Source organism: Ornithorhynchus anatinus, chromosome X2, assembly GCF_004115215.2.
Source record: "Ornithorhynchus anatinus isolate Pmale09 chromosome X2, mOrnAna1.pri.v4, whole genome shotgun sequence".
Taxonomy (NCBI): domain Eukaryota; kingdom Metazoa; phylum Chordata; class Mammalia; order Monotremata; family Ornithorhynchidae; genus Ornithorhynchus; species Ornithorhynchus anatinus.
The window spans coordinates 5,597,243-5,625,123 of record NC_041750.1 but is presented as its reverse complement, the minus strand read 5'-3'; the positions used below and the strand labels follow the sequence as shown (position 1 = coordinate 5,625,123).

Genomic DNA, 27,881 nt, shown 5'->3' with positions numbered 1-27,881 from the left:
TGGGGGAGATACACATTAAAATAAATTACAAGAGGTGGAAAGCAACTGAGTTTAAAAAGCTGTACTTAAGCGCTGTCAGAGGGGAGTGATGAGGGTGGGAGAGTGCTGGGTGAGGATTCAAGCCTAAGGTGTTAAAGGGAACAGTCGGTTCTCAGGAAGTTTGAAAATGAAAACCCACAAGAACCTTCATGTGCCAACAGTGCATTTGGCCTCCTTGGGTCAAAAGGCCCACCTCATCAGTAAGAGGAGAAAAACCTTTGGCATTAAAAAAAACAACAATCAATGGTACTTCTTGTGGAGAGCACTGTATATAAGCACTTGGGAAAGTCCAATCCAACAGTTAGCAGACCTGTTCCCTGCCCACAGCAAGCTTACGGTCTAAGGGGGGAAGCAGGTGTCAATAGGAAGAATCTTGTATCACAGCCAGGTTTGCCCACCCCCGCAGTCTCTGCTCCAGCCCTACCTTTCCGGAGCAGCAGAAGAGCACCACCAGGAACACCGGCAGAGCCACGGTCAGAACGTAGACCACCCACAGCCAGGGACGCTCTTCGGCTGCCGCCACCATCTGCCCCACCACGCCGGGCTGAAAAACAAGATGGCGGCGCTCGGAGCTGCTTCTGCCTTCAGTGTAAAGGGCTGCTACACCGGCAGCTCCCACTTCAGGGCTGTCCTCAAGCTGGGGCCTGGCTAAGTTTGAGCACCCCGAGCAGAAGCCGCTCCTTTTGGGATGGAAAAAAATGGACGTTCTGGTCTACAGTAGAAGCATCTCCCACCCCTTCCTAAGCAGATCATCTCTGACACACACGGACACCGTCACCCCTCAGGCTCAAAGTGTCCTTAACCTCAGAAAGGGGCTGCCAGGTCCAGGGATCAAGCAGCCAACCAACGCTGCCTTGCTGGAACCCACCCTGGTGTTTAGAGCCCTGAGCGGAGCGACAGGCCTGCGTTTCTCTCCACACCCCTCGCGTAGCCAGATCTTCGCTCTGCCCCACGTCCCGCAGGGAAGGAGTGGACGCCCAGGAGATGGCTGGGGCGATCGGAGGCTGCCGAGGTGGGAGCAGCCAGGGACAGGGCCTGGCAACAAGGTAACCCAGAGCCTGGATCTGCATGTCTGGACTCCGTTTCTCTAGCAGGCTGGGGGATAACTGGCCTCAGCTGCTGTGGTGGAAGCACCGAGTCTGGCACCCATCACAAGTGGGTACCCCCTATTTATTTTGTTAATGAATTGTACATTGCCTTGATTCTATTTAGTTGCCATTGTTTTTACGAGATGTTCTTCCCCTCGACGCTGTTTATTGCCACTGTTCTTGTCTGTCCGTCTCCCCCGATTAGACTGTAAGCCCGTCAAACGGCAGGGACTGTCTCTATCTGTTGCTGACTTGTTCATCCCAAGCGCTTAGTACAGTGCTCTGCACAAAGTAAGCGCTCAATAAATACTATTGAATGAATGAATGAATGAATACCCACGTCTTTCAACTCGGTCCTTTCCACGCTGCCACCTTGGAAGTGAAGTAGCAAGGCCCCCTCCCTAAGAGCGAAAGTATCCCCAGAGAGGCCATTTTCCATTAGGGAACCAACTAGCGAGCTGACGTGGCCGGGGAGGAAAGACCCAGGTGCCCCGGCCCCGCCACTACCTCGGCAGCTCCGTCGGCAGCTTTCTTCAACCCCCATCCATCATTGGCCCAATCGTCGGCCACCGCTCGGTCCGCGCAAATGATAAAGTTGTCAAAGAAGATGTCTGATGTCATGGACCACAGCTCAAGCCCCACGGCGCTGAAAGGGGTCATGCGGAAAGGCTCCAGGTCTTCGAAGAAATCTGGGTTTTGGATCTTCCTTGGCTTCCAGATTCCCTAGGAAAAACAGAGCACAGAAAAGGAAACGGAGGGCTCAGTTCCCTTATCTGCAAAATGGGGTTCAATACCTGTCCTCCCTCCTACTTAGGCTGTGAGGCCCACCTGAGGTCCCACCTGTGGTACCTGATTATCTTGTATCTACCCCAGTGCTTAGTACAGTGCTTGGCACATAAGTACTTAAATATCACTATTATTAACCTCCCCTTTGCCGTCTACTTTTGCATAAAATGGTGGAGGGCCTGGACATCTCCAGTTCCCGCAAATACACTTTGACAGAAAGTTCAGCCTTTACTTCCTTCTTCATAAACTTTTACCACCATCTGACTTGATCTTTTCCCTGGGGTCTACATTTACAGCATCTACAAGTAATAATTTGGTATTTGTTAAGCGCTTACTATGTGCCAAGCACTGTTCTAAGCACTGGGTAGATACAAGGACATCAGGTTGCCCCACAGTTCTAATCCCCATTTTCCAGATGAGGTAACTGAGGCACAGAGTAGTTAAGTGACTTGCCCAAGGTCCCACAGCGGATAAGTGGCAGAGCCGGGATTAGAACCCATGACCTCTGAGTCCCAAGCCCGGGCTCTTTCCACTGAGCCACGCTGCTTCTCTGGCAAAAGACTTTCCATCACCACATGCATCCCCACCCCCTAGACTATAAACTTGTTTTGGGCAGAGAATGTATCTGCCGACCCTGTTATATTGTTCTATTGTACTCTCCCAGGTGCTTAGCCCAGTGCTCTGCACACGGTAAGCGCTCAATGCATACGATCGACTGGTCTGAATGGGCGCGGACTGCAGGTTGTCAGTTGCCTGACCTACTGACTCCTACACAGTTGCAAGGGCCCCGGAGCCATCCCGAGTTCCAGAAGAGCGGGCACCGACCTGATAGTTGGGGTTGTCAATCATAGGAGACTTCCATTTGCCCTTGTAATTGGGATTGTCGATCATTGGCCGTTGCCAGACGCCGCAGCCGGGGGACGACTCACACTTGGGGTTGGCAATCTGAGGAGCCTCCCACTCTCCGTCCATATCTTCATCCCTAGGAAGGCAAACCTCAAACCTCAGGCCGGGGCATCTCTCACATGTCGGGCTCAAGAGAGGTGGGGAGACCAGCCACCCGTGGGTGAAGTACTTTAATACCTACCCCACCTTAATAATGTTAATAATGTTGGTATTTGTTAAGCGCTTACTATGTGCCGAGCACTGTTCTAAGCGCTGGGGTAGACATAGGGGAATCAGGTTGTCCCACGTGGGGCTCACAGTCTTAATCCCCATTTTACAGATGAGGGAACTGAGGCACAGAGAAGTTAAGTGACTTGCCCACGGTCACACAGCCGACAAGTGGCAGAGCTGGGATTCGAACTCATGAGCCCTGACTCCAAAGCCCGTGCTCTTTCCACTGTGCCACGCTGCTTCTCACTCACCTTGACAGCCCTCGTGTCCAGATTCTTTCACTCTGCTGCTTCCCCTATCTGGAATTTATCTGTCTGCCTCCCCCTCCTAGACTGTAAGCTCCTTGAGGGCAGAGACTGTGTCAACCGTCACTACCGAATGATCCTCTCAAGCATCTAGTCTGGCACTCTGCACACAGGAAGCACTCGACAAATACCACTGACTGATTTTCCCCTGAGTTTCAAATGAGATTTGGCTTGTTAAATCACCACGTACTCTAAGGCTTGGGGAGGGGTGGTTCCAAGGCTGATGAACCCAGCTGACTGGAGAATCCCACTGTACACCGGAAATCCTCCCTGCCTCTTCCGACACCCCAGGATTCCTCCCTTCCCCAGCTCCCACCTGGAACCTTTGAAAAAACCACCCAGTTGTTTCATCACCAGTGGTGATTCAAGCGGCTTATTCAACTACGCATTCCATCAATCACTCACATTTACTGAGTGCTTAATCCAGTGCTCCGTACCCAATAAGCACTCAATAAATACGGCTGACCGATTGGTTGATCTCAGTGGGGTTCGGCCGGTGATTCCATGTGGGAGAGCCACCACAAGGGACCTACCAGTCCTCCGGTTTCTCAGCATCCGGATCGGCGACATACTCCGGCTCGTCATCCAGCCAGCCTTCGGGTTTCGTGGCTTCCTCATCCGGAATCTTAGCCGGGGCATCCTCGTCCCTGGAAAAGCGAAGGAGGAACTGAGGCCTGACTTCCCAGACTGTGCCCCCCTAACACTTCACCACTCCAACCCAGCTGAATGCTGTTTTCGGATTCAGTTCAGGTAGATGATTGGATTGTGAGCCCATTGTTGGGTAGGGATTTGTCTCTATCTGTTGACGAATTGTACTTTCCAAGCACTTAGTAGAGTGCTCTGCACACAGTAAGCACTCAATAAATATGACTGAATGAATGATAATCTTTACAGGACCCCGAGCTCTCCGGGGACTGAAGACAAGAAGTGGGTTCAGAAAAGTCATCTGGATCCATTGTGAACATCTTAACAAGCATGCTTTTTTTTTTCCCCCAAATGGTATTTCTGTGTGCCAGGCACTGTACTGGGGGAGAAAAAAATCGCTGGGGGTCGATCCAAGCTAATCAGGTTGGACCCAGAACATGTCCCACATGGGGCGCTCACTCTTAATTCCCATTTAAAGAATGAGGTAACCGAAGCCCAGAGAAGCCAAGTGACTTGCCCATGGTCACACAGCAGACAAGTGGCAGAGTCAGGATTAGAACCTCCTTACCTCCTCCAAGATGCCTTCCAAGACTGAGCTTCCCCCTTTCCCTTGCTCCCTTTGCTGCCTCTCTGCTCCCCCCTTCACCTCCCCTCAGCTAAACCCCCCTTTCCCCTTTTCCTCTGCTCCTCCCCCTCTCCCTTCCCCTCAGCACTGTGCTCATCTGCTCATTTGTATATATTATTACCCTATTTATTTTGTTAATGAGATGTACATCCCCTTGATTCTATTAATTGCTATTGTTTTTGTCTGTCTTCCACAATTAGACTGTAAGCCCGTCAATGGGCAGGGATTGGTTCTTTCTGTTGCCAAATTGTACATTCTAAGCGCTTAGTACAATGGCCTGCACATAGTAAGCACTCAATAAATACTATTGAATGAATTGAATGAATGAACCCAGATCCCTTAACTCCCAAGCCTATGCTCTTTCCACGAGGTCATGCTGCTTCTCTCTTCAGCTCTCTCTAAAAAATTCACCTTTCACATCTCAACAGCAGCTGCAATCCACAGGGGACGGATAGATGAGACTTGGGGATTAGAGACCGTTTACACGCAGAGGTAACTATAAAACCAATCTAGAGCTCCAGGACCTTTTGGGAGCTAAAACAGTTGGGCCCAGATGCCGACTGCCTGATCATTCACACAGATTTTTGTGGCTGTGTTGCCACTGCCATTATCATTTCCAAAAACTTCAAACAGCCAGAACCTAAAACCTAAGCCAAAAAACTCCACTGCAGCAAATCAATGACGATGCTTTACTATGATCCATCTTGGACCCACTCACTCAAAGCCACTTTCTGAGACTATTCCAAAGCATTTTCAAGCACTACCTTCTAGGAATTTTTCCTAGTTGAGAAGGCAAATTTACGGGGCCATCCAGAGGTTGAATCCATGCTCTTGATTCAATAGACATAGCCCAGCCCTGTCAATCAGGAGACCTGGGTGCAAGGTCTGGTCCTCTCCACTGGGGCTCGGTCGCTGATGGGGGAAGATCTCTGACCAAGAAAACACCTAGAGTGCTGTGCTCTGGGTGGGTGGAGGCAGTGGGACACCTGAGCACAAGCTAGTTGCCAAGGCAACTCCTGGCCACCGGGTCCCAGTGCTAGGTCTAGGCTATAGTCCTCTGGGCCATAAGCAGGTGTGGAACACAAGTGGCCTCTCCGGGCACTTCCTGGGGTGCCAGAGCCCTGGCCCGGAGGCTTGCTCAGTGCTCTCCGGGACTAGCTGGGGGGGATAGGCCTAGCGGCCACTCACCAGTCTTCCGGTTTGACGGCATCTGGGTCCGGGATCTTGGGTCTCTCATCCCAGTCCTCTGGCTTCTGGTCATCGGGGTCCTCGATTTCACGTGGGGGGTTCACAGCAGGGGTCATGTCGTTCAGCAGATTCCCGCTGTTCACAACGGTCTGGTCCACCAAGATCTCGAAGCTGTTGTCCGGATTCAAGACTACCAGGGGGACAGAGTCAGAAACAGGATTGAAAGACTGGGCTATATCACAGCCTTCTCACCTTAATCCCTACCCAGGCTAAAAGAGATCTCCTAACTCTTAATTCCCCTTCATCCCAGGACTTTGAAGATGACAGCTCAATAATAATACCGACAGAAGTGATACTGGTTAAGCACTTACTAGTGCCGAGTCCTGTACTAAGCGCTTGGGAAGATGCAAGGTAAACCAATAGGACACAGTCCTCATCCAACAAAAGGTTTGCTGTCTCAGGGGGGTGGGGGTGGTGAACAAGTACTGAATCCCCATTTTACAGATGACAGCTGAAGCTCAGAGAAGCCAAGTGACTTGCCCAAGATCACACAGCAGGTAAATTCAAGTCAGGATTATAACTCAGGTTTCCTGACTTCTGAACCCATTCTTTTTCCACTAGGCCATGTTGGGGATTTTAAATGACAGTGGACACCTCATTTATTTTGCTATTTGTGTACCTTATGTGGAAAGGACAGAATGGTTTAAAAAAGCAAACAGAAAAATACTTTTAGAATGGAATATGCCAAGTCTCCCCTATATTGAATTGATCTATTTGCAAGATATCTAATCAGCGTCAAAGGTGCTGAACCCAAATCACATCTTCACTGTTTTAACAGCCTAAACACATGCCCAGGTGTTTCCCGCCAAGTAAAATGGACATGGGAAAGACCAACTGATTAGAATAATCATAGTGATGATAATAATTGTGGTATGTTAAGTGCTAGACACCGGGGTAGAATGGGCCCAGTCCCTAACCCACTGGGGGCTTGCAGTCTAAGAGGGAGAAAGGTACCAAATCCATTTTACAAATGGGGTAACTGGGGGACGTCCAGAGAAGTAATCTGCCCAAGGTTGCCAGCTGGAGCCAGGGTTAGAAGCCAGGTCTTCTGGCTCCCAGGCCCGTAGCTCTTTCCACTAGGCCTCTGTTGCTTCTCTAGAAGTCAACCCAAAGCCATGAAGAAAGGCTTCACTAAAAATAAACCTCACCCTGTCCCCAAATTACTAACCGATGAGTCCAGCTGAATCTTGTAAGCGATGTTCTGTTAAAAAGTAACCTGCCTATACACACACACACACACACCCCACACACGTGGCCACGGTGCCCTTTTTCTGAGCACCTAAATAAGCCCAAAATATTAAAGGAAATAAGCTGGTCTTTAGGAATTAGCTATCTAACCACAGCATGTTCTCTTTCCTGAAAACATTCCTCAGCTCAAGTTCTTTATGGGACAGGAAGCCTGTTCTTAAAATAGCCAACTGAAAACCCATGGTCTGAGCTCACCCATCTGAAGTGAGCCCTCTTTCAGGGAGGAAAAATGGAGCTCATTATTTTCATCCCTAAAACCATACAAGTCACGAGACAATTCTCTACTTATTTGGGATTGGGCTTCCCTTTCAGATTAGTAAGAGGCACAGACTCCTACATTTGAACTTCTTAAAAAAAAAAAAGTTATCCACAAAACACAAAAATCTCCCATTTTACTCCTGGATTTACCCAGAGTATACAGATGAGTCTTCTTATCAGTGAAGTAGGTCTTCAGATCTGCATCTGGACGCTTAGAATGCTTCTCCTCATACACCCCGGTCTTTGGGTTCTTATGGCGGAAGATGAAGTGCAGTTTATAGTCCTCGCCACACTTATCTGGGCCAAACATGATGGTGTACGGAGTTTTGTCATGAAACTGGTCCTGTGGGAGAGAGGACAGTGGGCGTTAGCTCTCCTAACAACCCAAGACTGTACCCTTCTCAACCCCTACACCATTTCTCTCCACTTCCCATCTCAACATATGAATTCGTAACCTGTCGAGGACCATAGAGGCAAGAATTACTGCTACTTTGTGGGACCTGCCCAGCCCTGTGGGGTGACTAAGAATCATCCCCTTCTCCTTCTTTGTGCATAGCCGCGGTTCATTTCCGAGAATGGCAGAGAGAAACTCACCAGGTTTAGTTCCGGGGTCCTGGAAAGCAGCTTCACGTAGGCCCCGCCACATTCTATTCCGCTTTGGAAATTCACCTCATACCTGTTTCATTGTGGGCAGACAAGTTAGGAGTAAGCGTGTAAGCCCAGAACGATTCTGTAACTGCTCGTGCGTTTCACAGAAGTCTGAAACATTGATTCGGGACAGGTCTTTGCACCTCTCCGCCCGCATTTCTTCAGGAGTTAAACTTCTAACTTTGGGGTGATTGAGTAGACAGGGCTTTAGGTTAATGCCTTACAAATGATCTACTTCTATCAATGTCTCTCTCTCCCTCTAGACTGTAAGCTCATTGTGGGCAGGGAACATGCCTACCAACTCTGTTGTGTTGGACTCATCCAAGTGCTTTGGACCGTGCTCTGCACACACTAAGCCCTCAGTAAGTACTATCGATGGCGATGACAGGGCTGTCTTGGCAGATAACTGCCAAGACGTTGAGAGGCGGGGCTCCATGGTCTCCCTGATTTCCACTTATTGGGTTTAGCAGAGAGGACTGAACAAGGCTATGAGTCAGGAGGAGAGTAGCTATAAAATCCCAGTGAGAACGACACGACTGAACAGGAGCACAGATGCATCTTGGGTGGGAAAGCATCATGGGAAGGAAAGAGTGCAGTGTCCTAGTTCTGACATTGCAAGTTGAAACCCATAAAATGGGAGGACCACTGTCATTCCTACTCTGCTGAATAAAAGTTCCCGTGGGGATCCCCAAGCCCCCAGGGCCGTCTCTACCTTCTTCCTTAGAAAAGCAACAGTTGGGCGGTCTTTTCCACTTACTGAACGATGAGGGGTTTGGTGTCAAATACAAAGGGTTTGGACAGCTTGGCAGAAATGGCATGATGTTTGGCCCGTGACAATAGCACAAGTCCTTTGTCTCCCGGAAGCTTGCTCTCCTTCATTTCTTCCACCTCCCATTTCCCTGCAAAACATGGCTTAAATCATTCTTGGTTGTTGCTAATTCTTTCTGGAAATTTAAGGCTCCCCAATTATCTCCTCTATTGCAAACGGAAAGTTCCATTAGACCAAGGAAGACCAAGGTATTTCAGCCGAAAACCAGTCTTGGAACTAGTCACCCTGAAATAACCGATCATGGCTGGTTCAAAATTCTCTTGGTATAAATTATATGTCTGATGTTCAGAACGTTGCTTTTCTATGACAAGTGCTCATCTGAAAAGGAACAAGGATTCCCTAATGACAAAAATCTGGGGACGAAAAACAGATTTTCGGACCCCATTCCCTCTCACCTTCTTAAAACCATCGCCCCTGCCCTCCTCCCTTCCTTAACTTCTATTTTTAACCACTCAATCTCCAAGGGCTCCTTCCCCTCTGCCTTCAAACATGCCCACGTCTCCCCCATCCTAAAAAAACCCGCTCTTGACCCCACTTCCCCCTCCAGTTATCGTCCTATCTCCCTACTACCCTTCCTTTCCAAAATCTTAGAACGAGTCGTCTACAATCGATGCCTAGAATTCCTTAACTCCCATTCTCTCCTAGACCCCCTCCAATCTGGCTTCCGTCCCCTCCACTCTACCGAGACTGCTCTCTCTAAGGTCACCCATGACCTCCTTCTTGCCAAATCCAATGGCTCCTACTCCATTCTGATCCTCCTTGACCTCTCTGCTGCCTTTGACACTGTCGACCATCCCCTCCTCCTCCATAACTTATCTCACCTTGGCTTCACGGGCTCTGTCCTCTCCTGGTTCTCCTCTCACCTCTCTGGCCAATCATTCTCGGTCTCCTACGCTGGAGCCTCCTCCCCCTCCCATCCTTTAACTATTGGAGTTCCTCAAGGGTCAGTTCTTGGCCCTCTTCTGTTCTCCATTTACACTCACTCCCTCGGTGAACTCATCCGCTCTCACGGCTTTGACTACCATCTCTACGCAGATGACACGCAGATCTACATCTCCGCCCCGTCCTCTCCCCCTCCCTTCAGGCTCGCATCTCCTCCTGCCTCCGGGACGTCTCCACCTGGATGTCGGCCCGCCACCTAAAACTCAACATGAGCAAGACTGAGCTCCTCATCTTCCCTCCCAAACCCGGTCCGCTCCCAGACTTCTCTATCACCGTGGATGGCACGACCATCCTTCCCGTCCCGCAGGCCCGCAATCTCGGCGTCATCCTTGACTCGTCCCTCTCGTTCACCCCACACATCCTATCCGTTACCAAGACCTGCCGGTTTCACCTCTACAATATCGCCAAGATCCGCCCTTTCCTCTCCACCCAAACGGCTACCTTACTATTACGGGCTCTCGTTATATCCCGGCTAGACTACTGTGTCAGCCTTCTCTCTGACCTCCCTTCCTCCTCTCTATTCTATTCTGGTCTATTCTTCACTCCGCTGCCCGGCTCATCTTCCTGCAGAAACGATCTGGGCATGTCACTCCCCTTCTTAAACAACTCCAGTGGTTGCCTATCGACCTCCGCTCCAAACAAAAACTCCTCACTCTAGGCTTCAAGGCTCTCCATCACCTTGCCCCTTCCTACCTCTCCTCCCTTCTCTCTTTCTACCGCCCACCCCGCACGCTCCGCTCCTCCGCCGCCCACCTCCTCACCGTCCCTCGGTCTCGCCTATCCCGCCGTCGACCCCTGGGTCACGTCCTCCCGCGGTCCTGGAACGCCCTCCTTCCTCACCTCCGCCAAACTGATTCTCTTTCCCTCTTCAAAACCTTACTTAAAAATCACCTCCTCCAAGAGGCCTTCCCAGACTGAGCTCCTCTTCCCCCTCTACTCCCTCTGCCATCCCCCCTTTACCTCTCCGCAGCTAAAGCCTCATTTTCCCCTTTTCCCTCTGCTCCTCCACCTCTCCCTTCCCATCCCCACAGCACTGTACTTGTCCGCTCAACTGTATATATTTTCGTTACCCTATTTATTTTGTTAATGAATTGTACATCGCCTTGATTCTATTTAGTTGCCATTGTTTTTACGAGATGTTCTTCCCCTTGACGCTGTTTAGTGCCATTGTTCTTGTCTGTCCATCTCCCCCGATTAGACTGTAAGCCCGTCAAACGGCAGGGACTGTCTCTATCTGTTGCCGACTTGTTCATCCCAAGCGCTTAGTACAGTGCTCTGCACATAGTAAGCGCTCAATAAATACTATTGAATGAATGAATGAAAGATTACAGTGGGACACGATGGTTCAAAGAGGTACGCTCGCTGGCCCTGCAATGTCTACCGTCCTGTCCACGAGAAGTCTTGAGGGTGGTGTGGAGTTTTGATTTTTTGCAAAGACCCACCCCAAGGAGCACTCCCATAAGCACTCCACCATCCCCGGCTCAATCCTGAAAAATTACCACAAAAGGCAAGGCCATGAGTAAAGCCTCTCAGTCTAAATCTAAATCTCACCGTCATATTTGGCGATCTCATCGTCGGTATCATCTTTCTTAGCTTTGGAGAGGACCCATCTGTGACAAAGGCAGACAGAAAAATGAACGGCCAGCTACGAACAAAGGGAAGAGTACACGTTACAGGGTAACGATCACAGTGCTGGTAAAAAGGAGGGTCAGCAGATATTCAGATCCCTTATTTGTCTCGACAACTTTTCATAGCTTTTGTAGAACTTTCTGGCAGGCTCCCTCCAACACCGAAATCTAGGCAGAACAGGAACAGGAGGGGATAAAACAGTCTTCCTGGATAAGTTATCAATGGCACTACCACTGTCAAAGGTCACACTCACCCAAAGGAACACGAAATTAACCACGGCTTCAGAAATAACACATGAAAGAGGAGGTCTAGAGCAGGTCTACTACTTTCCCTGTAATGCTTACCCTGCCAAAGTTCCCTTGTCGAAGGCATCGGCAAAGAAAACCTCCCCTGTTGGAACTGGAGCTTTGTAGGTAACCTAGGAGTTAAAGAAAGCCGTTAATAATAGCAGTAGTGGTATTTGTTAAGCAGTGGGGTAGGTAAAAGTTAATCAGTTGGACACGGTTCCTGTTCCAGATGGCGCTCCCAGTTTAAAGGAGATGGGGGAGAGGGATTCAATCCCCATTTTACAGATGAGGGAACTGAGGCCCAGAAGTTAAATCCCTTGCCCACGGTCATGCGGCCGACAAGTAGTGGAGCAGGAATCAGAACCCAGGTCTTCCAACTTTCAGACCTGTGCTCTTCCCACTAGGTTACACGGCCTCAAGTTCTACCAAGCTTGGGATCTTCTATGCAGGTAAGCTTTTAGTAATTTCCCTCTTCATCCCCTCCAGGCCAACTCAAAAACTTTCATTTCCCTTCTCCAGGAGTCCCTGGGGACACACGTCTCCACGCAGGACAGACAAAATATCCAACCAACAGGACGGAGCCCAAACCCTGGTATTTGGAGGCGGTGGCAGGTGACCATCGGACAGGGGTATTTCTGTTGGAATGTTGAACTGGGTCCCCGTTGGCCGAGCCCTTCCCGGCCACATAATTTTAGAAACAAGCACTCTCCTTTAGTTGTGCCGTCCCAGAGCCCTCCAATGGGAACACACTTGGTTTTGTCATTGCTGCAGTGCCTTCCACCTGCCCTGCTTTTCAGAGGATAATCCAGGCATTCCCTCAACCGAATGATCAATCAATGGTATTTACTGAGCGCTTACTATGTGCAGAAAACAGTACTAAGTACTCAACAGGTACCATTTTTAGGCGGTCTTCAGGCCCAGACTAAGCCCCCCTTTTCCTCTGCTCCCCCTCTCCTCCCCATCGTCCCAACTTGCTCCCTTTGCTCTTCCCCCCTCCCCGCCCCACAGCACTTGTGTATATATGTATATATTTATAATTACAATTCTATTTATTTTTATTATTACTATTTATTATTTTTTATTAATAGTATATATCTATAATTCTATTTATTTATAATGATGCTACTGATACCTATTTATTTGTTTTGATGTCTGTCTCCCCACTTTCAAGACTGTGAGCCTGTTGTGGGCAAGGATTGCCTCTTTGTTGCTGAACTGTACTTCCCAAGCACTTAGTACAGAACTCTGCAGACAGTGAGTGCTCAATAAATACAACTGACTGACTGAATGAATGACAGGCTTCAGAGACTGCAGGAGATCCTGGGTTGCAGAGGGTCTCACCAACCCTCTCTAGTCCTCATGTAGGAGTCAGGTCCCTTCTGGGCCTGGGCCTTTCCTGGAGCCTTGCTAGTGCCCACGGTCTAACCATGGGCACCACATCCCCAGGAACTGTGGGGATCATCACTGCGACCCGCCCCCCGCCCCTGGCAAAGGGCTGTGCTGGCCCCGGTGGGGACAATGCTAAAGCCTTCCTGCCCTTTTGGGGACTAGTTGGGGGACTGCTGGAGTTGGAGTTAGCAGCTTCCCCTGTCACCTTCTGCCAGCAGGCTGCCTTTGCCTTCCTGTTCCTCACCAGGCTCTAGGGGTGAGAGCAGCCACTCACCCCCACTTCAGAGACCCTAAGGCCGAGCCACCCTCCCACCAAGGCCCAGTGGGTCAGACGATCTGCCAGGGACAGGACAGTGGCAGGACTCGGGGCTCTGGATCCGGATGGCGCCAGTCTCCACACCATTCCCCTGCACTCCCGCTATGCGGCCTGCAGTGACTCTGGCTCCAGTGTAGCTGGCGAGCAGCAGAACCGCCCTTTCTCCTTCTCTATCCGCCCCCGCCGCACCCCTCCACCTCCCGGCCGTGGCGCCTAAGATAAAAAGGTGGCCCCGCTGGCCAGGGCCACACCCAAGGGAGAGAAATAGTCTCCAGCTCACAAGGACCGGCTCAGCACTTGCTTGAAGATGCCCTTCTAAAGAAACCACTTTTTCAATCGAGTGTCCCAACTAAGAAGTCTCTTAAGCTGTACCAGTGATCTTAAAAATAACGCAGTTGACCTGTTCCATTAGGTGCTTTTTTTAAAATGGGGGAAGATGAGACTTCTTTGTTATCGTCAAATGGCAAAATACATAGGAGGGTAGAATTTCAAGATGGGAGTTCAGACCTTTGGGGACGGAGGAGGTGAGCTGGCCTCAGGCTTGGTGTCTTCTCCTTCGTCACTGCCATCCAGGTCATCCTCCACATCGATTACATCATCATCATGGTCTTCGTCCCCGTCGTGGGTCCGAGTCAGAGTCGCCCCAAGCACCAGCAACGTCACACAGAGCAGCCACTTCACCTTCATGGTCTTTCCGGGAGGAAGAAAAAAATAAAGAGCAGGAGGGGTGAGAAGCGAAATTCTAAAGCACCAAACTAAAGGAAACAAAAACCCGGGACTTTAGAATGGGCATAAAGTTACATTTACAAGACAAAGTTCTACAATGGCAGCATCAAGATCATCTGGTACAATCAATCCCTTCAACTAAAATGTGATTTTTACTACCTGAAGTTGGGGCCCTCAATAGAAAGTCTTCATGGCAGGGGCAGGTAAGCAGATGAAAATTTGGAGACCCTCAAGTCATATCTGCGACGCAGGGGAAAATAAAACCCAACTACCATTTGCTCTAAGCTAGCCTAAGAGCTAGTTTCGGTTCAGTGATGCATGCATATGTGCGCACCCACATAGTTAACACCTGTTCAATTTAGATTCATCAGCTACACGTGGTCTTTTCAGAAATTCTATAACCTGGGGGCTATATTCTAGCAAAACCCACAGTAAGGAAAAAAAACACAGCATTTTAGTAATCGAAAGCACTTACTGAGTGCCTAATGAGTGCAGGGCACTGTACTAAGCACTACGGAGCAGACCAAATGAATTAGTAGAAATGCTCATTGAGAGGTGGAGGAAGATTGGGACAGCAAAAGGACCACTAGATTATGTGGAATCACAGGGGTTTCGGTGGAGTGACAGTGCAGGAAACAAAGTTGTAGAGTGTCAAGAAGGTGGATGAAAGAAAGGAAATGGATGCAGTGGGGTGTTTATGCCACATTTCTGGAGTTTAGACAGGAAGGGGAGGGACATGGGAAGATAGCCGGATGGTGCGATGGGTTTCAGAGATTTTTGTAGGGTGAGGGAAGGTGAGCATGTGTGGAGGCACAGGAGTCAAAGCTATCAGAGAGGGAGGGGTTGAAGATAGTGGCCAGGGAGGGAAGGAGAGAGGGGGCAAGTGTTTTGAGGACGTCAGAAGGGTTGGAGAGGGCAGATTTCAAAAGTAGGTGGGAATCTCCTCTTGAGAGATGGCCAAGAAGGAGGAGAAAGTGAAAGGGGGCTGCCTGATTAGGAATTCTGGCTGGGTGGTCTTAATTTTGTCAACAGAGTAGGTGGGAGATCATTGTGGGCAAGAGAAATCAGCAGAGAGGGCAGGGTTCAGGGTATGAGACAAGAGGAGAGGTTGGGTACAGAATCAGAACTGAATGTATATGTAAGCTATTTCTCAAGCAGTTAACCAAATTGGGTTACCCTTTAAAGAAAAAAATCTAAAAAGGCCAAAAAAACCAAGTGACCTTATAAACCTAGCATCACAAAAAAAGCTCTCAACATAGCCAGTGTACAAACTCTTCCCACTCGCTTTACAATTTATAGCACATACATCACTGGCCTTCAAGAAAGAGGCCTCAAAGGCTCAAGACAAATTTTATTCAACCCACCCTAAAGATACAACAGAAAGTTCTAATTAGAAACAACACATTAGACCCCTTCTGCTTTTACCTCCATGGCAACACACAATCCATCAATTTTCTAACATAATTGAAGGCCTCAAGCATTACAATCTAAATACACAGCAGGCAAAACCCAATCCAGACCAAACTCCCTCTGGCAGCAAATGGCTGTGTGCCATGCAAACTCAGCACACAGCCCAAGAGGCTAAAAAAAGGGAAAACTGTTTCCATAAACTAGCCCCTCCAGCCAACTGGAATCTCTTCCAGCTAAACGGGGTGTTGGGGGGCAGGGGGAGGAGGATGAGAGTGGGCCGTAGAATCTCACAAGCCCACTAATACAAAATGACTTTGGGTCCTGATATCAAGAAGATCTGAAGTTCTCAAAAAAAAAAGGAAAAGAAATAGAAAAAGAAAAGAAATACACCACTCATGTGCACATATGCACAAGCATGAACGTACATTTACCATCACCCTCTCTGCAGTCCAGAGAGCTAGAGTAACCAGCCTGTCAGCAAATTTCCTCTTTCGGCTACTGCGCTGATCAGTTTCTCGCCAGCTAAAGCAGTCAAGCCTGCCCCTGCCAGAGGGGCTTCTTGTATGAGGAATGTTAAGCTGCTTCTTTCAGAAGCATTTTATTTAGGAGCTGTGAATGGACTGCTTCTTTAGACAAAAATTGAACTTGGATTCATTTAACTTTAGGGCCTCTCCCCTCAGTTTCTCCCTTGTTTCCAAAGCTTGGGGGACAAATGCCTCTTTCAACAATTACCTTAACGAACAAATAAAAACCCACCAAGACAACAGAATGTCAATACTGTACCCAAAAGGGTAAGAGACCGTTTAGTTTAACATAGACACTTGGCGGGAAAGGGAGTCTTTCAAAAAGCCCTTATCAGCTGGTCCCTCCAGAGTCAGCTAGAGGTGGGGTCAACTAATAGTATTTGTTGAGTGCTTACTATGTACAGAGCACTTGAGGGAGGCTGAAACACCAGAGTAAGCAGACCTGTTCCCTGCCCACAAGTTTACGGTCTACAGGACAACAGAAATGAAGAAAAAAAGAATTGCATTTGGAGATCGGGGGCGGGGAGAGGGGGAGGATCCTTACAGGGCTGTTGTGTTGTATTCTCCCAAGCGCTTAGACCAGTGCCCTGCACACAGTAAGCACTCAATAAATAACACTGACAGGTTATGGCATGGAACTCCAAGTTTCCAGCCAGTAAACTGTTAACAGAGACTTCTAGCGGGCTAGAGGGGACCCTGGGGCCAGACCCACCCACTCCTGGGCCCCTTGCCCTTCTTCCGGGGACCTATTTAGTCAGGGAAGATGGCACTGGACAGCATAACCCGCAAACCTGCTTCGGTTCCCTGGCTGGGCTGGGATCAGCAAGCCTGAAACCATGGTAAGATTTCCCTAGCGAACCAAATGCTGGGACATCCAGAAAAAAAAAAAATCCCTTCTCCTGATACTAGTCCACACAGACAGAAGCTCGCTAATGGTTAGAGTCAAACAGAAACCCGAATGTTGTCAAACTGGTTGCTCTTGTTTCAGGCTCTCTCATGCACATCGAACTACTTGCTGCCCCTTATTCACTTGGATTTGCACTCTTTATTCACACCACCCACTGCCCCACAGCACTTATATACTCATCCATAATTTATCTAATGGCTGTCTCCCTCTAGACTGTAAGCTCCTTGTGGGCAGGGAATGTGTCAATAAACTCTGTTGTATTGGACTCTCCCAACTGCTTAGTACAGTGCTCTGTACACAATAAGCCCTCAACAATTGACTCATTTCCCTCATCTTTTCCAATGCGCCCTAATTTTGCTTCAATTCTTTGCCAGTGGAGACTTCGCTGTTATTTAGATCATTCAAGTAAAGAGCATATGATGTTGGGGTTGGGGCTTTTTTCCCCTCCTAAAAACTGGACTGAACTATTAGACTCCCTGCTTTGCTGGTATAGCCAGGGATAATTTACAGTATTAAATTTGGACTTTTAGGGGTTTTTTAGAAAACTGTTTACCACCTATCCTGCTTGGATCAGCAAAGCAACCAACACCTACCATTACAAAAGTCTCCCAAGTGAGCTAAAAAATCCCTAAAGTGAGCTAAAAAATCCCTACAAAAATAAAAAAAAAAGATCAGTAGTATTTGAGCATCTGTATGTGGAATACTGCAGTTAAATGCTTCTGAGAAATTACCTGAATTAGTAGACATTCCCTGTCCCCAGGAAGCTTACACTCTAGCAAGGGAATCAAACACTAAAAAAAATTAGAGATTGAAGGAATAGCAGCAAAAAAGGTATGTTCTTAAATGCTGAGGAAGGCTGAATCGGTGAGGGCTCTTTACTGCTTAGGTGGAAGCAAAGTGTAAGCTATAGTTGGGGGACTATAAAATGGGGGAGATTAGCAATTAATTGGGGAGGGCTCCCTGGAGGAAGTTTAACTTCAGAAGGTCTCTGAAGATAGAGAGCTGGCGCCTGTCTGATAGGAAGGGAGTTGAGAAGAGGGTGGGAACCTGTGAGTAGGTTTGCTTGTTGGCTGGAGAGGAATGAAGAGGGCAAGCTGAGGTGCTGTGGGAAAAGAAAATGGCCTGGATAAGTAGCAGTAAAGCCAATGGGGGATAGTATCTGCTCGATGCCGAAATTAATGCCCAACGGAGGACTTTGTGGGGTGCGGGGAGATGAGGTTTTTGAAAAATAATCTGGGGAGCAGAGCCTGGAAAGAGGAGAAAGACTGGAGGCAGGGAGATGGGTGAGGAGACTGATGAAGTAGATGAGCCAGGATAGAACACGTGCATAGGGAGATCTGGCCTAGTGGAAAAAGCATCAAACTGGAAATTCCCCCTCCCCCCCACCCCACATATGCACAAGATTGCAAGTTCCTGAGGGCAGAGATCGTGACTACTGTACTGGACTGTCCCAGGCATTTAGTACAGTGCTCTGCACAAGAGTAAGCACTCAATAAATACCAGCAATTGATTGACAGGAGCTATTGGTACTACTGCCTGCTCTATGTGCATGTGGCGCAACCTTGGGTAAGGCACTCCATTTCATCGCCTGAAAAATAGAGATGAAATAGCTTCTCTTCCTGCTTCAAACTGTCAGCCCCTTGTGGGCCAGGGATTGTGTCTGATCCAATTGTCTTCTATCTACCCCAGCATTTAGCCCATAGTCAGCACTTAATATTCATTCATTCCGTCACATTTATTGAGTGTTTACTTTGTGCAGAGCACTGCACTAAGTGCCTAGGAGAGTACGATATAACAATAAACAGACACATTCCTGAGACACATTCCCTGACTACAATGAGCTTACAGTCTAGAGGAAACAAACTAACATAAATAAATTACAGAATACTATACTTATTATACTCCAAATCCCTAGGTTTACTCAAAAATAGGTTGCAAGTTCCTTGCGAACAGGGTTCAGCCAGCTTCCCAAGCATCGGGATAACTGGTATCCATGTCCCAAGTACAATCTTAAAAAAAAAGGCGGGGGGGTGGAAATACTATTATATATAGAATTTTTCCTAGAGAGAAGAAAAAGTGCCCTTATAGGAAAATAAAAAGCTTAGTTAGCATTAGCCCCCTTTGCCTCCGAAGAACTGTAAACTGCATGACCTGGAGTGGATTCAATGATTTCCATTTTTTCTATGCTCGCCACCCTTTGGCATCCAATGTTTTACCAAGGCAGGGGAAGCAGCCCCACCCATGGCAAGACATTTAAAGTCACTTAAAATAGGTACGGCATTTAAGCAGCAGAGAGGGAGGGGAGTAGTTGATTTCTCCCCAGTTCAGCCTCACACACAAAGACCCAAGGAGTAAGTTTTTCATTCTAGCCCACAATTTTCCTTAAAATCCCCCTGATTCCAACAAGCTTCAGGGTCCACCAGAAGCCAGGAGCTCCTCCATCTGGGACTGTGGGAGGCCCAGCCCGTTCTGGAGCTGAGCATGCTACTGCGCTGCACTCAGCTCTGGAGAGACTGCAATAGTTAGTAGACATGATCCCTAACCCCCTGGAGATTATAGTCTACTATGTGCACAGCATTAAACTACACCCTTGGGAGAGTAGGGTTTGAAGGCACGATTCCTGCTCTCAAAGGACTGTACAAAGATAATGACTCTTCCGGCCTTCAGAGCCTTATCAAAGGCACATCTCCTCCAAGAGGTTTTCCCTAAGCCCTTCTTTCCTCTTCTCTGTCACCCTACCATGCTTACTTTATTCATCCCCACAGCACTTAAGTACATACCTGCAATTTATTTCTATTCTTGTCTGTCTCCCCCTCTGGTCTGTAAGCTCCTTGTGGGCAGGGAATATGTCTATTATATTATACTCTCCCAAGCACTTAGTACAGTGCTCTGCACATAGTAAGTGCTCAGTAAATAGGATTGAATGGCAGAGTGTAAGAATCATGCCCGCAAACTCCATTGTAGGCAAAGCACTATTCTAACTGCTTAGGAGAGTATGATGGAGTTGGTAGGCACAATCTCTACTCCCCAGAAGCTCATGGTCTGTATGCAGAGCGCTGTACTAAAGCACTTGGGAGAATGCAACAGAATTAGGAGACCCTATCTCTGCCCTTTAGGTGCAGTGCATCTTACAAAAACAAACACTATTACCACAACAATCTAGAAGACTCCTGGTGCCATTGCTAACATTTTTGAACCCTCACCCCCTCCTCACCCCCCAATCTTTGACATGTTTATTCAATTGTACCTTCAATTATTTTGATTTCACTAGCCAAAAATACTTTTAAATTTGCCTCTCCCATTTTGAGTCTAAGTTCCCTGGGAGCAGAGAATGCATCATTTTCCTTGGGCTGCGCTTTCCCAAACACTTGGCACTGTTCGTTGCACCCACTCAGCGCTTAGCAAGTGCTGGATCACCAGTGCTACTCTTTTCTGTGATACTGTACTCTCTTTTCCTACAGTGGCCTGTACACAGTAAATGCTCAATAAATACCATTGGTGATGATAAGTTCACTGCCCAGATTCAAAAAGCAAATAAACCATTAGGCAGAGCGAAGAAGCAGGGCAAATTGCTAGGCTGCACAATGTGGCTTCCAATTAAGGTCACTGCAAACTTTTCCTGACTGGGGAAAATGATTGTTCATTTGATTTCTCAGAGAGGACAGCTTGCTTTGTGATAGGCATCAGAGACTGCTAACAGAGGCAAGATCCACCAATTGTGAACAGAAAGGTCAACTTGTGTTTAAGGGTCAGAGGGCAGCCGGTTTTCCCATAATGCCCTTGAAGGAAGGGCCTTGCCCTAAGGAAGATTCACTAGTTAGGATACTCATTCATTCATTCGATCATATTTATTGAGCACTTACTGTGTGCAGAGCACTGTACTAAGCGCTTGGAAGAGTAAAATACAACATCCTCCCCTGACCTGCCAACCAATTTGAGGGGCATTGGAGGCACTGGATTTAGAAACTAGCTTCCTATTAGTGTCCTACCCTTAATGTGTGGGGAAGTCACTCCTTAGATGAGAAGAACATAGAGATTGAGGGTGGCCTCCAGGCCGGGCACATGTGGGCGCCATACATGCCTTGGCAGACCTGGAGGTGACAAACATGACAGGTGGGTTATGAGGGGACATCCCAGGGACTCTTTAATGGAAACCCACAGGACAGAGCTTGTCCACGACACCCGGAGCTCCACAGCCACTGTAGTCCCATTCCCACCACCACCATCCTATGGTATTTGTTAAGTGCTTACTATGTGCCAGGCACTGTACTAAGCACTGGGGTAAATACAAGCTAATCAGGTTGGACACAGTCTCTGTCCCACATGGGGTCTACAGTGTTCATCCCCATTTTGCAGATGAGGGAACTGAAGCAGAGAAAAGTGAATTGACTTGTTCAAGGTCACATGGTGGACAAGTGGCAGAGTCAGGATTAGAACCCAGGTCCTTCTGACTTCCAGGCCCGTGCTTTATTCACTAAGCTACGCTCCTCAGTAAGCAGGTGGCTGCCGCCAGGTCACCAGGCTTGATTTGAGGCTACAAGCATGACACAAAGATACTGGACAGAAGTCGTCCATTGCCGGGCTACCTGAAGACTAGGACAGTGACCACCCGATTCATGGAGGGGTGTGTATATATATGTGGGGTGGGGGTGGGAGGTGGGGGAGAGAATGGGACAATCACCAGGGGGAAGAACCTGCCATAGTCAGCCAGCCCTTTGCCTTGAGCGATATGAGATCCTCAATTAACTATAGGGAAGGACTCAGGAACCTTGAAAGCGTCAGCCCCTGGTAGGTCCTGGTCCAAGAGCAGTGTGGGCTTCTTGCTAGAAAAGTACACCCCGAGACTAAGAGGGTACACCCAGCACCTGGCCTGCCTATAGCTTTCCACCTCCCTCTTGACTGACGACAAGTCTCAGTTTTAGTTCAATGCGGAGTTAGAGTACAAGCCTCTTATGGGCAGGGAGCATGTCCCGTTATTTTGTAGGTCCCAAGCACCTAGTACAGTGCACTGCACCAGGTGGGTGCTCAATACATGCTATTCCACCTGGTGGGCTCCAAATTATGGCTTGTCACCCGTGGAATGGCTCCTACCACACCTGCTATTAATCTGCAATTCCCAGATTGCAGGATAACAAACCTGGACCTAAATAAGTACTGCACACAGGAAGAGCTCAATAAATACCACTGACTGACTAAGGGTGAGAAAAAGACCGCTCAAGTTAAACGGAGGGAGATGGGGCGCGTACACAAGTGTCTCAAATGTTTTCCCCGTTCCCAGCCACACCACCCCACTCCAGTGGAACTCACAAAAGGAAAAACATTTCATAGCTGGTTTTATGTCATCAAGCAGCCAGTTTAAAACTGTCTTCCCAGCAAAAGCACTCCTTTTGAACAAGTGTGATTTCTGAAGTGAACTGAATTAGAAATTTGAGATAGACAAAAAAAACCCAAAACAACCTTGTTAGGTGATCAAAACTATCAGAGTTGGATTGCTTTCTGCAGTATTTCTAATTGGAGAGAACTTAGACCCCCACCACGTAACAGCTCGAAAAAAAGAAATCACACACACACACACACACACAAATAACGTGCCAGGACCGAGCAAGAATGACTCCCATTTTAACCTCTATAACCTGAGCATTTTCAAAAGGAAGCCTGTAGCACCCCTCGGAATTTCTTCTAGTGACTTGGCCATTTCTGTTTCTCTGGAGCTCACTCTCCCTCCTGAACATGAACGCCTCTGGTAACCATATCTGGTTTCATCCAGGTTTTCTATAAAAAACACTGCCCTAGCTGAAAAGCCATTTGTGCAAGCTCCCCAGAATGGCACTGATCCCTTCCCAGTGCATCTTTCAATGTCCTATCAATTGTAACTTCCCCTCTGGTTCTCGCTACTGTCAACTAAGCCAGAGACTCGGCTACAATCAAACAGAGAGTCACCTAATGAGCACCAAAATCAAAAAGGGATTAAAAAAAACCCTGATGAGACGGGGCTTTGCACCACACCCTGGGGGAATCGGCAATAAGAGCTGTGACAGGAGGAACAACAGTTGAGAAGAGAGGGGAGGTCAATCAAAGAGGAATTCAGGGACAGGATAAATGTCAGTGATCAGAAAATAACCACCCTGTACTCCCCAAGAAGCCCACTCTAGGAACTGTCATAAATCCGACAACCTTGAATTGCTCTGTGGGCACAGGCAGGTAAGTGAAAAAAACAAATTATGCCCAGGTTATGACAGCATGGCCTAGTGGATGGAGCACGGGCCTGGGAATCAAAAGGGCCTGGCTTCTAATCCCCAGCTCTACCACTTGTCTGCTGAGTGACCTTGGACAAGTCACTTCATTTCTCTGGGTTTCAGTTACCTCATCTGTCAAATGGGGATTAAGACCGTGAGCCCCATGGGGGTCAGGGACTGTGTCCAACCTGATTTGCTTGTATCAATCCCAGCACTTAGTACAGTGCCTGGCACACAGTAAGGGTTAACAAATATCATTATTATCATTAGTATCATTTGTAACACCTAAGCACTTTGATACTAACACCATCCCATCCCCATGGCACTCTGCCATTTCCCCTACCTAGAATCTTTTTTAATGTCTGCCTCTTTCTCTAGACTGTAAGCTCACTGAGGGCAGGGATCATGGCTTCCAACTCTCTTGTGCTCCCAAGCGCTTTGTGTAGCGTTCCACACATAGTAAGTGCACAAGATACCACTGATCGTTTGATCTATATTTGACCTCTTCAATCAACATTTGGCCTTCAAATCGACTCTCAGCCCAGTTAAATACTGTGTTTATAGCACTGTCCTGTCTTTACTCAATGCTGGTGACTGTGGAACTTTACCATCTAACTTTGCTGCTCCTTAATGACCACTGTACCTTTTCCAGTTTGATCTGACCATGTGAAAATGCCTAGGTTGTTTTCCAGGACCAAAAGGCCAGGCTTAAAAACATTTGAGACCTAAGCGATTTCTACCGGCTGCTCCTCTGGAATTCAACACTGATTAGGCATCCTGAAACACTGTATGCACTCACAAAACGCAAGAGAAGCAACTTAACATAACGGAGGGCGACACACAATTAGGCTAGATGACAACGACCACACTAAAGGAAGCAAAAAAAGATGATTTCCTGAACGGCATATATCGCCATTCAAACAATGCATTTATAAAAGATAAAGCAGTACAATTTTCAGAACCATAAAGCAACTATTTTTTTTTAAATGTTCTCCAACTAACCCATGGCCTAGTAGAAAGCGCACGGTCCTGGGAGTCAACGTTCTAGTCCCAGTGCAGCTACTGCCTTGCTGGGTTCTGGGCACAGTTTCCTCATCTGCGAAATGAGGATCAAAACTGATCTCCCTCAGACCAAGAATGACGTGCAGGACAGGGACTCTGTCAGATCTGATTATTTTGGATCAACTTAAGTGCTTCTCCCATAGTGAGCATTCGGTAAATACTACTGCTAGTATGGGTAATAGTTTCCCTAGTTTAAGATAAGAAGTTGGAAAGTGTGTCTGTCTGACCTACCCTCACACTGTTCCCCAAACCCAACTCATTTAAGATGGGCCTCAACTATCAAATGTATATTCTGGGGAAGTCCCAAGACATTGTAGTTTAATCCAGGCCAAGTTACAGCCTCAACACCTGGAGCATATTTATGGGGGGGGGGGGGGGGGGCAAAAAAAAGCACCCTTTGGAGTTCATGACACTGGCTCTTTTCTTTTCCAAGAATGCAGTTATGTGGATCTCATAAATTTGTCACATAAGAGTGCACAGATTCCAATTATTATATGTCACTTCCTAACTGCCACTTTGCCCACAAACCTAACTTCCAGAGTAGAAAGGCCTCTACACAATATTATAATAGGAACTGCTAAGAGGACCAAAGTTTTAAATAAATCCTTATTCATTCAGCAGATACTTCATCTATAGAGTTGTTTGGGAAGTAAGGCGAAGATCTTTTTCCATCAGAAATACTTACCTTCTGGGCCACTTGCAAGGGTATTACACTGCTGAGGGAGATTTAAAAGGGAGGCCAGGTTTTTACATTCAAGCCCTAAGCAAATGGTGGTGCTAAGAAATGGAGCCATGACACAGGCTTCTGAAAAAGTTAAGGATATTTTAATTAATACAGAGCTTGCCACTGCCTTGAAAAATCCAATTATCTGCAGCATCAGGCTGTACAGAACTGAGAGGAAACTCCCACACGGTTTTCCCCCTTACCTCTGCTATTAAATACTGCACCGTGCATCAAAGTGCTACATGACAGTTGCTCCTCCCCAAGGCCTGAAATTCATTTAATTACCAAGAAAACCTCTATACAATCACTGAAGAGCAAGCCATACTTTGATTAAAATGCACTGGATTTAAAAAATGCAAACATCTACTCCTCATCTCAATCAATCCGTGGCATTTGAGGGTTTACGGTGTGCAGCACTGTACCGACAGCTGGGAAAAGGACAATACAACAGCGTGGGCAGATGCATTCCCTGCCCTTACTGAGCTTACAGTCTAGAGGAGGAAGGCAGACATTAATTTAAATCAATAATTTATGCATATGTACATAAGTGTTGTGGGGATGAGGGTGGGGTGAATACCAAAAGCCCCAAAGGTCACAGATCCAAATGCATAGATGACACAGAAAGTGTGTGTGTGTGTGGTGGGGGGGGGAGATTAATCAGAGAAGGCCCCTCGGAGGTGTGATCTTAATAAGGCCTAGAAGGTGGGGACAGTGGCAGTCACCTCCCCTCTGAAATTCGGGGGTAGGTGGGGGGGTGTAAAAGGGTAATTAATGTACCAGTGCAGTTCACCTTTGTTCTCCCGTACTCTTTGCACAACGACTAGTTAATATTTCCTCACTCTCTTTTCACATTCAAGAGCTTTAGCCCTACTAGCCGGTTAACACCCACCATCCGGTTGGTTCCTCCTTCCCTGCCCTCCGCACATTATGCGACCAAAGCCTGCAAAGGACGCTTTAAGCACATGAAAATGAAATGATTTCTCCAATCCACAAGACTACGAGAAGACGTGATCCGTCTGAGGATGGCTGAGTTTCTGGAAAGCTTCAAAGAGCGTGACTGCACTGCATTTGAATTTTCCATCCCTGCCCATTCTAGTAGTTTCTCCCTCAATATGCCCGGTTTCAGTTTTGGCATCTCCCTCCCAACTCTTCCACCGACTGAGGGGTCCTGGGTCAAAGCTGACATCCCCAACACACTCCGCTCCTTAGAAACCTCTGTAGTTTCCCTCCTGCACCTAACCCTGGGGAGTCTAAGAGTCCCCTGACCCTCTTCGATTCTCCCCGGTTCTTGAACTTAATTCGGGAGCTACAGGGTCAGGCAGTGAGATGCCTGGGCTTCAACCCACTTCCCGGTTATTTTTCTCAAAAAACTCCGAGGCCGAAGGTGAACTAAAAGGGCTAGATTAGCCATTAGCCAGACTGTCAGCTCCTTAAGGGATCAGGCATCGTGTCTGCTACCCCTAGTGGGCCCCCCCCCCCCCCTCGCTCCCAAGTGCTTAGTACAGTGCTCCGCACCCGGCAGACATTCAATAAACACTGACTCATGGCTGGGTGCCGGGAGCGGGCAAGACGGTCTCCGCCGCTGGACGGTAAGCTCCCTCGAAGGCGAGGGGTCGCGTCTGCTGACTCTAGTGAGGTGTCCCCAAGCGCTGGGCGCGGGGCTCCGCACGGCGGCCGTTGGATTAATCAGTGAGGGGCATCTCCCGGGCGCTTACTGGGGGCAGAGCCCAGGCCTAGACGCCGGGGGAGGGAGACACGTTCCCGGGCCCCGACGGCTCGGGGAGGGCCTGGGCTCTGCGCAGAGCGGGCGCTCAGTAAGTCCCATTGCTCGCTGGAGGCGCCGGTTCCCCCGGGGGTGGGAGGCGCCGGTTCCCCCGGGGGTGGGAGGCGCAGCCCCGACGAGCCCCTTCCCCGCCGCCTCCTCCCGCCCCCGCCCTGGCGCGCCCCCGCGGCCCCCGCACCTCCCTCTCGCCCTCCCGCCGCCCGGAGATGCCCGGATGCGTGGGCCCGCGACGGCGGGGCCCGGCGGCCCCCCGCAGGCCGCCACCCCGACAGCGGGCCGGGATGGCGCCCTCGGGCCCGGGGCAGGGCAGCGCCCGCCCGCCCGCCCGCCTCCCCACCGGGCCCGGCTCTGGGCCCGAGCCCGCGGGGCTCCCCGCTCCCCGGCCGCCCCTACCTGGCGGCTTCGGTCCCCAGCCCCCGGACTGCAGCAGCCGCTCGGGCCCCACCGTCACGTGCCGCAGGGCTACGAGGAGGAGGAGGAGGAGGAGGAGAAGAAGAAGAAGAAGAAGAAGAAGGAGAAGAAGGAGGAGGAGGAGGAGGCGCCGCCGCCGCCGCGCGATTCTTCCCCCCTCCCCGTCCCTCCCTGGCGCCCCCCGCTCCGCTCCGCTCCGCTCCGCCCCTCGCCGCTCACTGGCCCCGCGCCGACCCCACGGCCGCCCCCAGCCTCCCATTGGGCCCCGACGCCATCGCTCCAGAAACCTCTCCGCACCCCCCCGGCGCCTTCTCTTCGTGGAGGGTCCGGATTGGCTGAGCCGCCGGACAGGAAGTGCCTGCCGATTGGCTGGGGCCGGAGAGGGAGAGGGAGAGGGAGAGGGAGGGAAGGAGGGAAGGAGGGAGGGAGGGAAGGAGGGAAGGAGGGAGGGAGGGAAGGAGGGAAGGAGGGAGGGAGGGAGGGAGGGAGGGAGGGAGGGAAGGAGGGAGGGAGGGAGGGAGGGAGGGAAGGAGGGAGGGAGGGCGGAGGCGGGAGGGGGGAGGGGATGAGGAGGAAGCCAAACGGCGAGGAGCCGAGTCGAGGCGCGGCCAGGCCAGGCGCGGCGGAACGGAACGGAACGGAACGGCCGGCAGGCAGGCAGGCAGGCAGGCAGGCCTGGAGGGGTGTTGTCCTGCTCGCC

The 27,881-nt window shown here is 49.2% G+C and overlaps 1 protein-coding gene across 2 annotated transcripts in view; it reads right to left on the bottom strand.

The window, feature by feature from the left end:
- The window catches only part of CANX (calnexin), a 33,582-nt gene extending 6,302 nt beyond the window's left edge, over positions 1 to 27,280 (bottom strand). The window contains exons 1-12 of one of the 2 annotated variants that reach the window (XM_029052488.2): positions 27,164 to 27,280; positions 13,906 to 14,088; positions 11,751 to 11,824; positions 11,329 to 11,387; positions 8,764 to 8,905; positions 7,953 to 8,034; positions 7,509 to 7,701; positions 5,793 to 5,982; positions 3,868 to 3,981; positions 2,739 to 2,895; positions 1,635 to 1,850; positions 464 to 583 (exon numbers count right to left, since the gene is read on the bottom strand). In XM_029052488.2, coding sequence (XP_028908321.1) covers positions 464 to 583; positions 1,635 to 1,850; positions 2,739 to 2,895; positions 3,868 to 3,981; positions 5,793 to 5,982; positions 7,509 to 7,701; positions 7,953 to 8,034; positions 8,764 to 8,905; positions 11,329 to 11,387; positions 11,751 to 11,824; positions 13,906 to 14,085 — 1,527 coding nt within the window. In that variant the 5' untranslated portion in view covers positions 14,086 to 14,088; positions 27,164 to 27,280. The remainder of the gene's footprint in view (positions 1 to 463; positions 584 to 1,634; positions 1,851 to 2,738; positions 2,896 to 3,867; positions 3,982 to 5,792; positions 5,983 to 7,508; positions 7,702 to 7,952; positions 8,035 to 8,763; positions 8,906 to 11,328; positions 11,388 to 11,750; positions 11,825 to 13,905; positions 14,089 to 27,163) is intronic. The other variant, XM_029052487.2, reaches the window with a different exon arrangement.
- Between the last annotated feature and the right edge of the window lie 601 nt (positions 27,281 to 27,881).